Source organism: Cydia splendana, chromosome 9, assembly GCF_910591565.1.
Source record: "Cydia splendana chromosome 9, ilCydSple1.2, whole genome shotgun sequence".
Lineage (NCBI taxonomy): Eukaryota > Metazoa > Arthropoda > Insecta > Lepidoptera > Tortricidae > Cydia > Cydia splendana.
In genome coordinates, this window is record NC_085968.1 from 13780208 (window position 1) to 13796251 (window position 16044).

At 38.4% G+C, this 16044-nt stretch overlaps 2 protein-coding genes across 2 annotated transcripts; one reads left to right on the top strand and one right to left on the bottom strand.

Moving 5' to 3' along the window:
• The first annotated feature begins 5832 nt into the window (after nt 1-5832).
• On the top strand, nt 5833-9617 carry LOC134793686 (adult-specific cuticular protein ACP-20-like). The gene is made up of 4 exons (XM_063765338.1): nt 5833-5947; nt 7646-7897; nt 8368-8540; nt 9401-9617. Exons 1-4 carry the CDS (start codon nt 5936-5938, stop codon nt 9456-9458), a joined length of 495 nt encoding a protein of 164 aa, XP_063621408.1. The 5' UTR covers nt 5833-5935; the 3' UTR covers nt 9459-9617.
• Nucleotides 9618-10409: 792 nt separating this feature from the next.
• On the bottom strand, nt 10410-12325 carry LOC134793898 (uncharacterized). Its single transcript, XM_063765611.1, has 5 exons — nt 12302-12325; nt 11984-12110; nt 11710-11744; nt 11407-11567; nt 10410-10690 (listed from the first exon to the last, which is right to left on the bottom strand). Exons 1-5 carry the CDS (start codon nt 12323-12325, stop codon nt 10444-10446), a joined length of 594 nt encoding a protein of 197 aa, XP_063621681.1. The 3' UTR covers nt 10410-10443.
• Nucleotides 12326-16044: the final 3719 nt, after the last annotated feature.

Here is a 16044-nt window from a genome sequence, read left to right on the forward strand (position 1 = left end):
AAAGACTCACCTTTTTCTACTCCCCTTAACCTTTTGAACGCCAAACGGCGCATCCATTTGCCGTGCCACTGCATGACGCCACGGGGGTAAAATTTAGTTTTGTGAATAAATAGATAATATTTTCACAGATATTTTTCCTATTGCTAAAAAAGTTATCAGCAATTTAGAATCAGACCACTTAGGTCAATTAATGGTATTTGAGGCATTAAGGAAAAATACCATGAGAAAACAAATAACTTTTGTACCAGTAACCTCGGACCGCGTGGAAAGAATGAAGCTAAGTTTAGTTCAGGCGCTACCCTTTTTGTCTTCCGATATGAGTCCTAATAGTATGTATAATTCATTCTTTCACACTTTTATGGATCATTATAATGCGATATTCACCTCAAAATCGGTCGTAGTTAGTGGTGCATCAGTTTTTAGTGAGTGGGCTACTGCGGACTTACATCAAAGAAGACGTGAACTGTATGCCTTATATGAGGAACGGCGGTTTAATCAGAGTGATGAATTTAAAGAACATGTGAAGGAGTATTCGAAGAAGTTTAAAGTAGATTGTCATATAGCTAAGCGAAATTATCTAAGTCAGAAAATAAAAAGTAGTTCCGACATTGTTAAAGCAACCTGGAAAGTTATAAATGTGGAGACTGGTCGCTCTAAACACACAATTAAAGAGCTTAAACTAAACATTGATAACAAAATTATAGATTCCAATTTAGAAGTAGCTACAGAATTTGAAAAATTTTTCACCGAGGTACCAGTATCCACAACTAAGGATTTAAATTCATCACCCTCATCTGCTGTTACATTATTAAAACATAACGCTCCAGAGTGTTGTGGAGACCTTCATTTTGAACATGTTTGTACCTCAGATGTAATAAAGGCGTTTAAATCAATTAATGTCAAAAAAACTAATGACCTCTGGGGAGTCTCTGTCCATGCTGTCAAATCCTTAGTAGAAATTGTAGCGCCTGACTTGGTAGTTATATTTAACAACAGTGTTGATTGCGGCGAGTTTCCTGATCTAATGAAACATAGTAAAGTAATTCCTTTATTTAAATCTGGTAACAGCTCTGACCCCACTAACTTTAGACCGATATCTGTGCTACCAACATTTAGCAAGATTTTTGAAAAATTAGTTCTTTCTCAATTAGTACGACATTTTAACGTTAATAATTTGATGCATAATAAGCAGTTTGGTTTTACACGGGGTCGCTCAACAACCGATGCCGGTGTTGAGCTAATTAAGCATATTTTCGATGCTTGGGAGGAGTCACGAGATACTTTAGGTGTCTTCTGTGATTTATCTAAGGCCTTCGACTGTGTTTGTCATGAAACATTAATCAGGAAACTTCATTATTACGGAGTTAGAGGATCGGCACTGAATTTACTTAAGTCCTACTTAAATGGTAAAATACAAAGGGTCGATGTGAATGGACAGCGATCACCTGGGTCATTGGTCTCTATGGGTGTACCACAGGGGTCAATATTGGGGCCTTTCCTGTTCCTTATCTACATAAATGACTTGCCATTCCTTGTTAAGACCCACCATGATATAGTATTGTTTGCAGACGACACCTCACTTATTTTCAAAGTCAAACGACAGCAACAAGCTTACAATGATGTAAACAAAGCCATTTCAAAAGTAGTAAATTGGTTCAATGTTAATAATTTATTGTTAAATGAGAAAATACTAAATGTATTAAGTTTGTCACTAGTAGTAACGTAAGGCATGTGCAAACAAGTGTCATTGTGAAGGATGAGGAATTGGAATTAGTTGATAGTACAGTTTTTCTTGGTATAACTTTAGATTCTAAACTCCAGTGGGGTCCCCATATTGCTACTCTTTCGAATAGACTGAGCTCTGCAGCTTTTGCAGTGAGCAAAATCCTTCAGTTAACTGACGTGAAAACAGCTCGATTAGTATATTTTAGTTACTTCCATAGCATTATGGCATATGGTATTTTACTGTGGGGCGGTGCTTCAGAGATAAATACCATTTTTGTTCTGCAGAAGAGGGCTATTCGAGCAATATACAAAATGAACCATAGAGACTCACTTACAGATAAATTTAAGGAAATTGACATAATGACAGTGCACTGTCAATACATTTATGAGAATATTCTGTATGTACATAAAAATATTGTAAATTTTAGGAAAAATTGTGAAATTCATAATATTAATACTAGAAATAAACATACGCTCGCAGTGCCCTTCACTCGGCTCCATAAAATTAAAAAATCATTCATGGGTAATTGTGTAAGATTTTATAATAAACTTCCAAACCATATTACTGAATTATCTATTAATAAATTTAAGAATTATGTAAAGCGTAAACTTATTTCTAAAGCTTATTATACCACACAAGACTACATGAATGATATTACAACGTGGGATTAATTGTTATTCGAAATGATTATTTATTTATTAGGTATATTTGATTATTGATGAGGAAATGGATATTCCGATGTAATACTATCTACTTCTTTTGTTACTTATGCTTTTTTTTTGACATTTAGATTTTATTCTAGAAATTCTAGACTAGTATTTTTTTATACAATCTTTTTAATGTTTGACGATCCTTTTGTGAAATTCTTAGTGTTAAATTTGATATGTATAATAATCCAATTTTATTATGGAATAATATTAACATCAATAAATTGCTCTCATAATTAGATTAAGATTAATTACGATTCATAAGAGCTTGTTGCTAGGCCTACATGAATAAAGTATATTTTTGATTTGATTGATTGATTGATTGAAATAATGCCAACCTAAAAGTGGGGTGTTATTCAGTAGATTTTCATCAAAAAACGATCGACGTCAAATGCCGTCTTTGGCGTCGTTGTCACGATTTTGCGTCGACGTCAATTACCGTCTGTGGCGTTCAAAAGGTTAAACAGGTACTCGTAATTCTACTTTGTATTGAATGCGTGAATATGATACTAAATAGTACGATTATTATAAACATAAAATTAAAGTAATAACGGTTTTAAAATTTAACTTTTGAAATTCCTCTGTATACAGGATGATTCATGAGACGTGAGCAGGACTAACCCTGCACACTCCGTAACTGATAATTGATCGATCACCGTCGTATTTAGGAGAAACAACCACACTTTTTCCTATTTTTTAACTTTTTGGTGAGAGCAAATTTAATTCTCAACAATCATGGTCACCCTACATGACCTAATTAATAAACATAAAACCTCTTTAACCGTAATAGGATTTTGATTACGAAGAAAATAAACTGTCAAACTTGAGTGAGATACGAGTTTTCAAAAGTAACCAGACCGTGATGACATTGATCACATTCAATTTGACACAGAATATCGGTAGTTTAGTATTCTAATTTTAGCGCGACCATGCATATCGTAAAAAAAATTAATAACTTTTTTTTTCAACCCGACTAGAAAATTAACGTTAACCTCACTAATACTGATACGAAACAGTTGCTTATAATTAACGATATGCGCAGTGTTAGTCCTGCTCACGTCTCCTGAATCATCCTGTATATGCGAGAACGTGTCGTAGTAGAGATTGTTAATGCCGTGGTATAGTAAAAGAGGGAGGCGAACGGTGCGGAGCCGTAAGTTAAACAGCCAAGAAATATAATTCCAACCCCACGGAAACGTAATGCTGCCAGAAAAGTAGACTAGGCTAGGTTTAAGAACAGTGACCCCCTCAGAATCGAACTGTTGACGAAAAAGCAAGTTAGGTTAGGTTAGAACTGCGACCCTCTCAGAATCCAACTATTGACAAAACGCGAAAGTTAAATATTATAATGACAAAAAATCAGATTAGGTTAGGTTAGAACTGCGACCCTCACAGAAACGCACTATTGCCAGAAAAATAGGTTAACTTAGGTTAGAATTCACTTAAAAAAAAAAAAAAAAAAACAGGTTAGAATTCACTTGCCGGTTCCTATCTTTATCGCACACGCATGAATAGGGTAATTGCGTCAGTTTACCGTCCGGTGTCAGTTTCCGTCCACTTGACGGATTAGTAAATAATAAATTTCATTTATAATTTGCTACTTGCGAAATATAATTTTTATGTACATAGATAAATTGTTTAGATATTAAGGATGCAATAAGTCCAAATTTGTGCAACAATGAAGGTTTATATTCAAATTTCGTCAAGTGGACGGAAACTGACACCGGACAAAAACTAGCACAATGACCCTATATTGCTACCCAGCCTGCAGTGTCATTGAACGCCGTCATCATGGGCGGGATAGCAATTAATATAATACGCGCGAGCGATAGATATAGGAACTCATTGGTTTCTTGCATAGGAAATGTAGTTGCATAGGGTAGTAGGGTAAATAGTAAATTATTAGGCACTGTTTCATAACTGGTAAAAATGAATTCTGTTCACCTATAAACAGAATTCATTTTAGTATAAGGTGGCTAGTTATTGAAGGGTGGCCTGCTATTAACACCTTATACTAAAAATGAATTCTGTTTATAGGTGAATAGAACTCATTTTTAGTATAACACGTGAGTTCGGATTTCGACCGCAGCTGCACTACTGCGTCAGTTTTGCAGCGCGACATTACTGCCACAAATGTCAAAACTCCGGGCAGCGACATCGTTTTTGACACCTTTACCCTATGAGTCAAGGGGCCCACAGATTACCAGTTCGCCGGACGATATCAGCCTGTCAGTTGTTCGGAGCTGTCAACTTTTGCGTTTAACTGACAGGCTGATATCGTCCGGCGAACTGGTAATCTGTGGGCCCCTTTAGACGGTCGTCAGCTAGGTGGGTAAGTATCAGCATAGAGAAATATAAGTAAGGAGAGAGTGGTAACTTCATACTCAGTATTCTTACCAAAACGTTAGTTATTTCGTGGTCGACATTTAGCGTCAAGTAGTGGATTTATTAGTACAGCTACTTGACACCAGATGACACAAGTGTCGCTAATAACGAAAAATGTAGTACTGTTAAAACAATATTAGAAGCAGAAGGAGTTGATAATATAGTTCCCAGTTAATCCGGTTATAATGTTAGCTGAAAATTTGTTGAGTATTAGATTTTTCGTTCGTCGCGACATCTATTGTCAACTAGCAGTTCTGATAAATTCCGCTACTTGACACTAGATGTCAACTACGAAATAACTCGCGTTTTGGTAAGAAAACTGATGTATGGAGTTACCACTCTTTCCTTACCTACCTACTTATATTTCTCTATAGTACTCGTAGCTAACCATGTTTTATGGTGAAGAAACTCGGCTTATATGTATGTGGTTTAATCTCGATTTTTAGTCTAAAGTCACTTACAGAAGGGAAAGGACAGGAAGATTATGACCGTAGAGCATACCGTGAAAAGGTTCGCAACCACCTACATTTAGCATCCTATCTTAGTACCACGAAAATAAATGTATGACTTTGTTGTGTAGGTACAGTTACCTATAATTGTGTTTTTCTGCAACTTTGAACAATCATGCTTAAAATAGCAGAGAGTTGCATACACAGCATATACCGGCACCGGAATGTTTACACGCACACTTAAATGGATAACGATCAAAGTGCTTAACGGTTCGTGACGAGTCCTTGGAGTCGAAGACGAGACCTGGATTTCACGGAATAAGCTCGTTATAGTTAATTGTCTACTGGCTGTGTATTGCAAATGCTTATCGATCAAAGGCGAGGTAAGAATTTAGGCGGACCGATGTTACTACGGCCAAATCGTTATACCTACGTAATCGGAGAGCGCATTTTATATGTACCTATGTACATCGAAGCGTTGATATGCCTAAGCTCGGTAAGCATCCAGAAGAACATCCCTGTAGTAGGGTTTAATTACTTTAATTAGCTGTCCCTACTCATTTGTAGCGCTCCACAAATTTGGCAAACAAACCTCTTTATAAGGTGATGGCTCATTGATTTTTTACGTAGTTGTAGTCCTGCACACGATTAGACAAGTCCAAGTCAACATGTGGTCCCAGGTTAGCTCATTGTGCATACTTGTCAAGCTCACCATAAAGTATCTATTGCTTTCTTTAAAGCGTTGACGTAGTGATCAGTTACTATTCGAAATTGTTAAGTGAAATAAAGAAATGGTGATGATGATGATTAATGATTTGAATCGCGTGATTGAAATATATGGAATAAATTAACTCCACACATCCGAAAACAATAACAAAATAACGATGTGTATATTATCTTATCATAATTATACGAGTATGGTAGCTACGAAATATACCGGGTGTGGCCAGTAATACGAACAAATAATTAAAACATAGATTGTAACCTACTCCTCAAAAACTTAAACTATTATACAACTAGTGTCATTTATTCGTCATAATTCCATAGAAGTTTGACGTTTAAAATAACACTAGCACTGCGTGGGCTATCAAATCCGCTGCAGACTATTCTTGGTCTGGCTTTAATATAAATAGTATTTTCAATGTATGCCATATTTTTTATTTATTTAATCAGTCTAATTGACGTGGCTTGTTATGCTACAAACAACGAATTTTGCAATACCTACATTGTGTCTTTGAATAAACTTTAAAGTGTACTAAAAATATAAAAACAAGTTATTTATAAAAGTCTCTGTTTTTCCAGCCGTTACTTGTTCGGTTTGAGGAGTACAGCTTGCAGTTAAATTGTTTGCTCCTATTACTAGCCTCACCCAGCCATAATTACCTAAGCAAGCAAAAAATGCATGTATAATTTAAAATATTTCAATGTCTTTTATGCTCTGTGTAAAGTATGCAATTACACGCTTTTTACAGAGCCGTATGATAACTTTTACATACTCAACGGGGCCTTTACCCGTTTTCGTAAACAGATTCCTTGCTATTTTATTAGTATTACCGTATTAGGGTCAAACAGATCACTGTGTTATGTCTTTCCTGTAGACATACACAAGAGTTAAGGGCTATGAATATGAGATAAGTGTATGTAGTCCTGTATGAAATAAGAGAAAAATGTGCTGTTCGCGATAACACGCTAGTTTTCTCTCCTGTGGGCAATAGTTAACAGCTTGTGGGCATGAAAGCAATGATTTTATCATAGTTCTCTAAATAAAAGGAGGACCTTTTCACGTGGATAAGGGTTAAATAAGAAAATTAACCTTTATAGCCCTTAACTCTTGTGTATGTCTACAGGAAAGACATAACACAGTGATCAGTTTGACCCATTACCTACCTATATTAAACAAGCGCGCGCGGTGGTAGCCGAGTGGATATGACGTCCAACTTTCAATCCGGAGGTCGCGGGTTCAAATCCTGGCTCGTACCAATGAATTTTTCGGAACTTATGTACGAAATATCATTTGATATTTACCACTAGCTTTTCGGTGAAGGAAAACATCGTGAGGAAACCTGCATACATCTGCGAAGAAATTCAAAGGTGTAGTCCCCAATCCGCATTCGGTGTTATTGTCAATCTCCATAGTAAAATGAATGGTAGTGCAGCTGTCGTTGGAAATGGACTGTCACCTTAATGCCGCAACTGTTGCAGCTACAGTTGACATCCGAATGTTACCTTAAGACCAAATTGGATTGAATAGAGTTGGTTGTTGCTAAACTTGCTAATGGCCTACAATCCTACAATTCCTACATCATAAATCTACCTACTATCACGTTTTGGTTTACCTTGCCCCTTATTTAATTGTACATTAACAATACTAATTCCAGATTGTAGCCCTCTCCCTGCTCGCCGCGGCGCACGCACACCCGGTCGCCGTATCGCACACATCCCGTGTGGACCATCTCGGCCACCATCTCAGCCATATCGGCCATCTCGGCTACGCGGGCCACCTCGGCCACGCCGGCCATCTCGGAAATCTTGGCAGCTGGGGAGGCTGGGGCGGCAACTTGGGCGCTTGGGGAGGTCACAACCTTGGCATCGCTCATGGACACCACGGAGGTTGGGACCATGGCCATCACGTAAGATGTTTTTTTTCTCTTTAATCTCAATATAGATAGGTTCACAAATTAAAAATGAGACCTAGTAAGTAATATGTCGTACCATCGTATATTGTGAATTCATATGAATCGAAATATATAAATGTTGGTCGTATAATGTGTACTTTAATGGTGCTTATTTGAACTTTGCACCATCAACACAAATTCAAATAATTACTAAGCAAAGTAAAACAAACCTTAGGTACGAAGTTCACAGTCTGTATCATTTGACGTAAAAATACCAACAATTATTTATTTTGTTCTGTAGAATAAAAAATATACTTTGTGTTGTCATCTTAGAGAACAGTTCCAAGGTTTTTGACCCAGATGATATACAATGGGAAGATTGGGAACTTAGTTAAATTCAGTTTAGAGGTAGTTCCAGAATCGGTAAGCGTACAACATTTAGCATCATCGCAATTGTTTTTAATTTTACATATTCGTTATTTCAGGCATGGGCACATCCTAATTACAACTTCGCGTACTCCGTGTCGGACCCGCACACCGGTGACCACAAGTCTCAGCATGAAACCCGGCACGGGGACTATGTGAAGGGCTCCTACTCGCTGGTGGAGCCCGACGGCAACCTGCGCTCCGTGCACTACTCTGCTGACGACCACCGCGGGTAAGTTTAGCTGCCAGTTGATAAACTTTGACGAAACTGGCCGCGTAGCCAACATGCCAATCGCTTACGCTCCGTAGCGATCGAAACGCAACTGTCACTGTCGCACTAATTTGGAAGAGTGATAGAGAGACACAAAGCGTTTCGTTGTCGAAGCGATAGCGATTGTCATCTTGGCTAGGCCGGCTGGCACTTTTGTATTTTGAGTATGAGGGTATGCTTACGATGCGAATGATGCGATATGTAAATTACTCAGAAAGAGATTTATAACCGGAAGGTGACTTACCCCTTTGGTCCGTGTCCAGATTTTGTCCTCGCCAACATATTTCCAATTTATTCTTGAGCGTGACGATGCAGACAGGTATAGAATTAAATGGATAACATAACAAAATCGTATTAAACAATTATAAAAAAATAATTATGTCAGTTATCAATTTTTCAACCGACGAAAAAAAAAAACGGAGGAGGTTCTCAAGTCGACGCGTATATTTTGTATTTATGTCAGCGTCTCGTCTCGCCGGCCAGTTAGTCGACTCCCGAGTCGCGAGTTATACAAAAAAAGTTGGTGCCCAATGGGAATTTAGGGCAATAGCGCCACCACCAGTTAACAACAAGGCATGCAGGTCATGTGATAGCGTAACCTGGTGACAACTACAACAGGCCATAATGTCACAGAAATAAATTATTGCGACATAAAGTATCAAATGTTATGCAGTATTTACGGGAAATCCCCTTGAAAAGAAAAAAAAAACTCCCTTTTTTATTTCACCTCCCTGCTTTAAAACGGTAAAAGCTTAATTTTGTGCAGATGTTTATAGGCATGCTATAATTATACAATTCTAAATTCATGTTTATAATTCCAGATTCAATGCTCATGTTCATCACACGACGGCCCATCATCATTTGCATCATCATCATTAGACTCAACAACCTACCGAAACTGATCTCGACCCTTGGCCCTTATTTATTCTTGTGAGGATGGCACCTCTCTCGGTGCCACAACTACTACAAATCGTGAAACTTTCCCTGCATTTTCCCTCACGTTTGGAATGCCAGCGCTGACGATTAAAAGCATTTTTAAAAACTTCGTTGTTTTATTTCATTACATTTATATGCAGCGACTAAAAACAATATTATTTTTAAATAACAGATTATTTGATATGTATATTATATTTCTGCTATAGAGAGTTATTCTGAATGACGGACAAAAATGTCCTATTTCAAAAAGGTGTATATACTCGTATTGGAAGCAAATTTTCTGCTTTGGAATACATGATAATAATTCATCAGGTTTAATTAGGTATTTCCTAACTTAAAATTACTGATTGATCTCGACTAAATGACTACCACGAATGACAAGCCTGCGCCTAAACCTACATATACTATTTCTTCAATTAATAATCTATACAATCAATTTCTTCACTTCCATTTCGTAACTTATGCACTTTTGCAGCTCGCTGTACATTTCTTTATCTTAGTTGCCTAATGCACTTTAAATAGCATAAGTACCTCTCACTCTGACATTGCTGCGTTCCATAATAACCAATCGCTAAATTAAGTCGATCAGACCTAAGTTTTCAAAATTACGGGGATTACAACTAACTACGTAAAGTACAAAAAAGCATTGGTTTTGCCATTCATGCCTTGAATTTATTTTCACTAAACAGTATTTAATCTTAAAAATACTTATTAAATTAATTACTTCGTTAAAATACGGCCCGTTAAGTCCCATTCAGTCAAATATAATGAATGTGTTAAATGCTCGTTATTATTATTTATAAATACAACGACTTCAACAATAAATACTTACCTAGTAGTTGCATGTTTGTTTTTCAGTTTGAGTTACAGTTAAACTGTACATACTCTTACGTACACATTGGCATCGCTGTTATAGTTTTCTTCGTCTCTAGTAATTATAATTCTCCTCGGGACCTTGTAGTCCAGAGACATGGTTGACACTGAAGCCCACGTTAGCGTTAGCACTGCTGCTGGGCCCGTATCGCGGGCTGGTTGGCAGGGTCTTCTCAGGGAGGTACTGTTGGCTATCGGGGTAGTCTCTGCTGGCCAGAGCTCGGCTGCGGGATTCCGGCAGACGAGGGTGCTGCAGCTTGGTCTGCTGGTGTGGCTCATCGCGACGCACAACGGCGTTGAATCTGGAATGGCATGCATTGTTGAAAGTTATTAAAATTATTTACGAGTTAACTCATAATGTAAGTGCACCTTATGGGGCTAACTTTTAAAGCGGGAAGCACTTCATACTGTGGCAACAAATGATTCTAGTTTTAGATATGTATTTGCAATTTTCAAAATTATCCCGCTTTCGAAGTTACCCTAATGCACAAAAATAATAAGTGAACTTTTTGATTTATCCGGCAGTCGAGGTTCTTCATCTAGGAATTCTAGGGACACATACAAGTTAAAAAACATTCTCGAAGAGTTTTTCAATATTTAGCTAGTTTGCATGAGTACCTAGTAACAATTAGTAGGTACCTAGTAGCATTACGCCCCACGCACTCCCTCCTCCTAGCGTCTAATGTCTCTTCGCCGACCTGCTTGTCACCCCTCTACTACTCACCGACGTAAAGTACGAGTAAAGTAACTCACCCATCCCATGGACTTTGCATTGTATTCGACGGTGCGTAGCGCGCCATTTCGCTCATATATTGGGTACCTCTACGCCTCGCACTTTATCACCCTCATGCCGTCTCCAGTAGCTTCTGTTGTCCCTAAGTTCTACTACTCACCCGTGGACCGCGTCCGCGGTGTACGAGTACTCAACGGTGCGTATATAGCGCGGCATGGGGCTCATACAGGGAAGTACGTGCCACGCCGCGCCGTCTCCTGTTAGCCCTTCAGTTCTACCACTCACCCGTGGACCGCGTCCGCGGTGTATTCGACAGTGCGTAGCGCGCCATCGGGCTCATACAGAGAGTACGCGCCCCGCACTTTGTCGCCTTCGCGTCGCTCCCAGTGACTCTTTCTGTCGCCCGTTTGGTGGTCTGACACCTCATACTTATACTCGTACTTTGGCTAAAATAATAAATTTACCTATAAACACACACTTCTTTTAACAATGATTTAAATTAAAAAAATAAAGGTAGAGCCATATTTTACATTGACACTTTACTAAGGACAAAATTAGTTTTAGTAGTTAGCTAGGTGATTTACTTACTTGAGTTCTGCTGTACTGGTCTAAAGAAGATATAGCTGCAAAAAAAGTGCATATTAATAAAAATTACTAAAAAAGGGTAGTTTGGAACCATGTATCAGACCCAAGTGGCCTAAAGTACATTAAGAATTTAGTATTAGTTACATTTTAGCATCTTCCGAAAAAGAATAACGTATACAAACTTGACTAAGAGTAAGGTATCTATTTGATATTTTTAAGTTTAAAATTACGATATTCACGTACAAACCACTAGCATTATACAAATACTTATAATTACGGGTGGTAGTGGCGGGCAGCGCCGGCTGCGCCTGGTGGAACACAATGCTCTGCGAGGAGGTAGCGTGCTGCGACATGGCCACAGACGAGCCCTTGATGAACAGCCACCCGTTCAGCAAGATCACCACCTGTAGAGAATCAGACGAATTACTTACCGCATCGGTCAGCAACAGGCGGCCCGCGACCCGCGGCCCCCCTGACTATTCTGTATGTATGTCAAACGACAATGTCACACATATTAACAAAGGTCGGCCCGCGTCAACTTCGTTAACTACAATGTGGCCCTTGGCTGCTAAAAGGTTGCCGGCCGCTGACTTACGGCATCGCATATTACAGCATACATTCTAGGACTAGAAGTCTGTACCAGCAATCACGGACTGCATTTATGCCCTGTAACGGCCGAAACAGCCATTGGAACACCAGTTTGAATTTTGTAGTAATATAAGAAATTGAATGGATTTTCCATCGCCTCTCTTAATATAGGTATAATTGCACTGCAAACTATTTTGACTGTTTCGACAAACGTCTTCTGACAACGTATCTGACTTGATTTTCTAATTTCAACACTACATATTGATAATGATACGAGCCTTTAACCAAACGATATCCATGTTTCACTTATAACGGACGATTGCTCCCGTAACGTAAACTGTTCTATTGAAGGGACTCATCTCATAGAGCCCTCGTTTTATAGGGACATCTCATCAGATAAGTGAAACAATGTGATGTCGGCGGATGTACCTATATGCACCGACAAAGGTCCTGTTGTCAATTAAAATTGTTGATGTTACTGTATGCAAACCTTAGACGAGATAAATGAGGTACTAAAAATTCTTACAACGGTTTCTATTCATGTTGGCCCATTATATGTTCATTAGGAACGTCAATCTTTTATGCTGATGCATATTTCAGTCCATCATAGTACAGACGGCAGAAAACTAGAATACCTATTTAATATTCAGGCATGTTATAAAATGTTTCCAGTCTATTATTTACTTAATTGTTATCGGGGATCTTCGATCATTTGATAATTATTAGGAAGGCGTTAAGTGTACGGGTCGTTAAGTAGTTTAATTACTTATTACAACTCCTAAAATTTATTAGGACTTTTGTAACAAAAAAACCTGCACGTATTGCGTGACAGTTGCCTTTGCTTGTTTTACAAAAAGTTAGTGCTATGGAGCAATACAAGAAAGTAACGAAAGGTGACACAGGTACCATGTATATTTATGATACAAATAAATATGTATAAGATAGGGTTATCGAATAGGTACTTCGTTTTTGTAGCAGTCACCTTCTGTTACTTTCTCGAGTCGAATTGGGCCTAGTCTAGTTATTTATAAATGCGGTTTCCCTTCTGCGGCTGCGGCTTCCCTTAATAATCAAATAAGTAACGTACATAAATGTCCCTAATTGATAATGAGAATCTCATTTTCATTTGATAAAACATGTAATTTGCGGTTTTGTATGACAGTTAGAGTCGGTCCATAAAAAGTCTGCAGCGGATTTGATAGCCCACGCAGTGCAAGTGTCATTTATACGTCATAATTTCATAGAAGTTTGACGTTTAAAATAACACTAGCACTGCGTGGGCTATCAAATCCGCTGCAGACTATTCTTGGTCTGACTATAAGTATTTGGCAACGAACGAGAGGGAAAATGTATCGATTAACGATTAACCCTTAGGTTCACCTGACACTATAGCGTCTTTTGAGCGTCGGCGTCTAGTCAGCGCTATGGAAAATGGCGTCGCTGCGCAGTTGCGCCAAAGTTGCGTCGAGCAGTATCCATAGAGTTCACTATAGACCGACCGCTTAACTGAGTCCTCGCCTGCGCGGTACGCGCCGTACGCCTGCCGCCCGCACCTTCCCCGTCACCCTTAGTCGTCCTGCCCCGTCGCCCCCGTACCGCGCAGGCGAGGACTCAGTTAAGCGGTCGGTCTATAGACGCCGACGTTCGGGAGACGCTAGTGGGGGCCACCCCACTCTTAGGATCGGTTGCACCAAACCGTTAATATTTTAAGTTTTTGATGTAGGATTTTAGGCTTCTGTTTGCGACCTTTTCAATTGGGGTTCTTAAGATTCTTATTCTATGTGTCCAATATCTTGGTCCAATGTGTATTTGCGACTCACATTTTGCTTAACGAGAGAGTGAGACGCAATGCACATTGGACAGGTAGAATACCACCCAGTCAGTCTTTAATGTAATGTGCCTTGGCATATATAAAAACGGGAACACCAAGAAAAGAAAAATAGAAAGAGAAATTTATATTATAAGTATTGAATGAGCAATATTGATCTCATTTGAATATAACATTGTTGAGGTCCAAAACCATAAAAGGGTCAAAAACAAAACTGTGTTCGCGTCTTTCCTGTAGACATACACAAGAGTTAAGGACTATTAAGGTTAACTCTTGTGTATGTCTACAGGAAAGACGCGAACACAGTTTTGTTTTTGACCCAAAAGGAAAAGTCGACCGAGTATTCTTGTTGGTTGTGGTTGGTGGCGGCTATTGAGAAGTATTTTGGCATTTTTGACGTGATAACGTCTTATAAATCGATGAACACCGGTAGCATGCACGAAAAAGTGTCACGTTGTGGACAGATCTCCATGGTAACGTTACGTAATGTAATGGTAATGTTTTCGTATGACGTTATCACGCAAAATTATCGTCCGTAAACCGACTTTACAGACAACTTTTTTTTTTTTGCATATAATTGCATAGGTACGTGACTACAGCTACATCTATACGATTCCTACGAAACGCTCGCGCTCCTTGGCGTAGCATACTTTCGAATGTATTCGCACCAACAGCATTAAATACCTACGTCGATATCCACCATTCTAAACAGTAAGAACGTACGTCGCTAGAGGGCGTCGTTAGCAATAATCAAGCTAATATTTAAAAGCCTTAATTTTTCAGTAGGTAAGTAAGTACATTCTATATAATATATGATTATTGACTTCCAAACCGAAGGCATGACTTTTGTTCGGCGGTTTGAAGTTCAAGCCGAGCTTCGTACAAACGTTCTTGGTTGAACTCATGTACGAAATTTCTTCGGTGAAGGAAATTACCGTCAGTAAACGTATGTTTTTACTAAACACGGAAACTATTAAAGCAGTTCTCAAAAACGGGAATTATATTACGATACCTAGATACAAATTAACTGGCAGTCAAAACTTAACCCATTCAGCGCTAATCACGAGACGTTCGGCCCGATTCGAACTTTAAGATAGGTACGTCAGTTAATAGATCTAGAAACGATATGGATTAGATATATCAGTGTCAAATGACTCAAATGTGACGTTTCTTCAAACAAAAACTTTTGACACTGATACATCTAATCCATATCGTCTCTAGATCTATTAATTGAAGTATCTTAAAGTTCGAATCGGGCAGTAGTTGTAGTTAGCCAGTTGTCCTTATAACTCCCATAAAATCGGTGTTGATATTTGTTATGTGGCAACTTCATGATTTCGTACTCAAATAAATAACATCGTATACCTAATTACCTACCAGTAAATTAAGCAGAGTACTCGTTTGGTTTGTTGCTTATCTGAATCTCATTAATTTATATGGAGCAAAAATAACATTAATTTACATTTGGCGAGGTTCGTTTTAGGCACATATATTTTGTTTGTAACATCCGCTGATGCAACTTGTACGAACGTGGACATTTACAAATTAAGTACCAAAAGAGAGTTCCAGTTTTGAAAATACGATCTTTATTTGACATTAGATAGTCAAAATGTTTGTACAATTTATTGTAGGTTTTAAATTATCAGTAGATTGAACTTTCCTAATTTGTTACCATTTTTAATTAAATAATAATAATGAATGAATTTATTGTCTAAACTTAAATATAGATACAAACTAAATATGTCAAAAATAACTTCCTACTAAAACCCGTCCCGGGCTGCCCCCGACACAAAGGTGACCATCACGCTCGCTGCGTTGCCGCGTTGGATTGCGATGGACAGCCTTTGCATCAGGAAAAACCCGGAGCGGGGGTCAAGGCCTCTTTCAAACAGGCGACGACCCATATTTTTTAATATTATTGT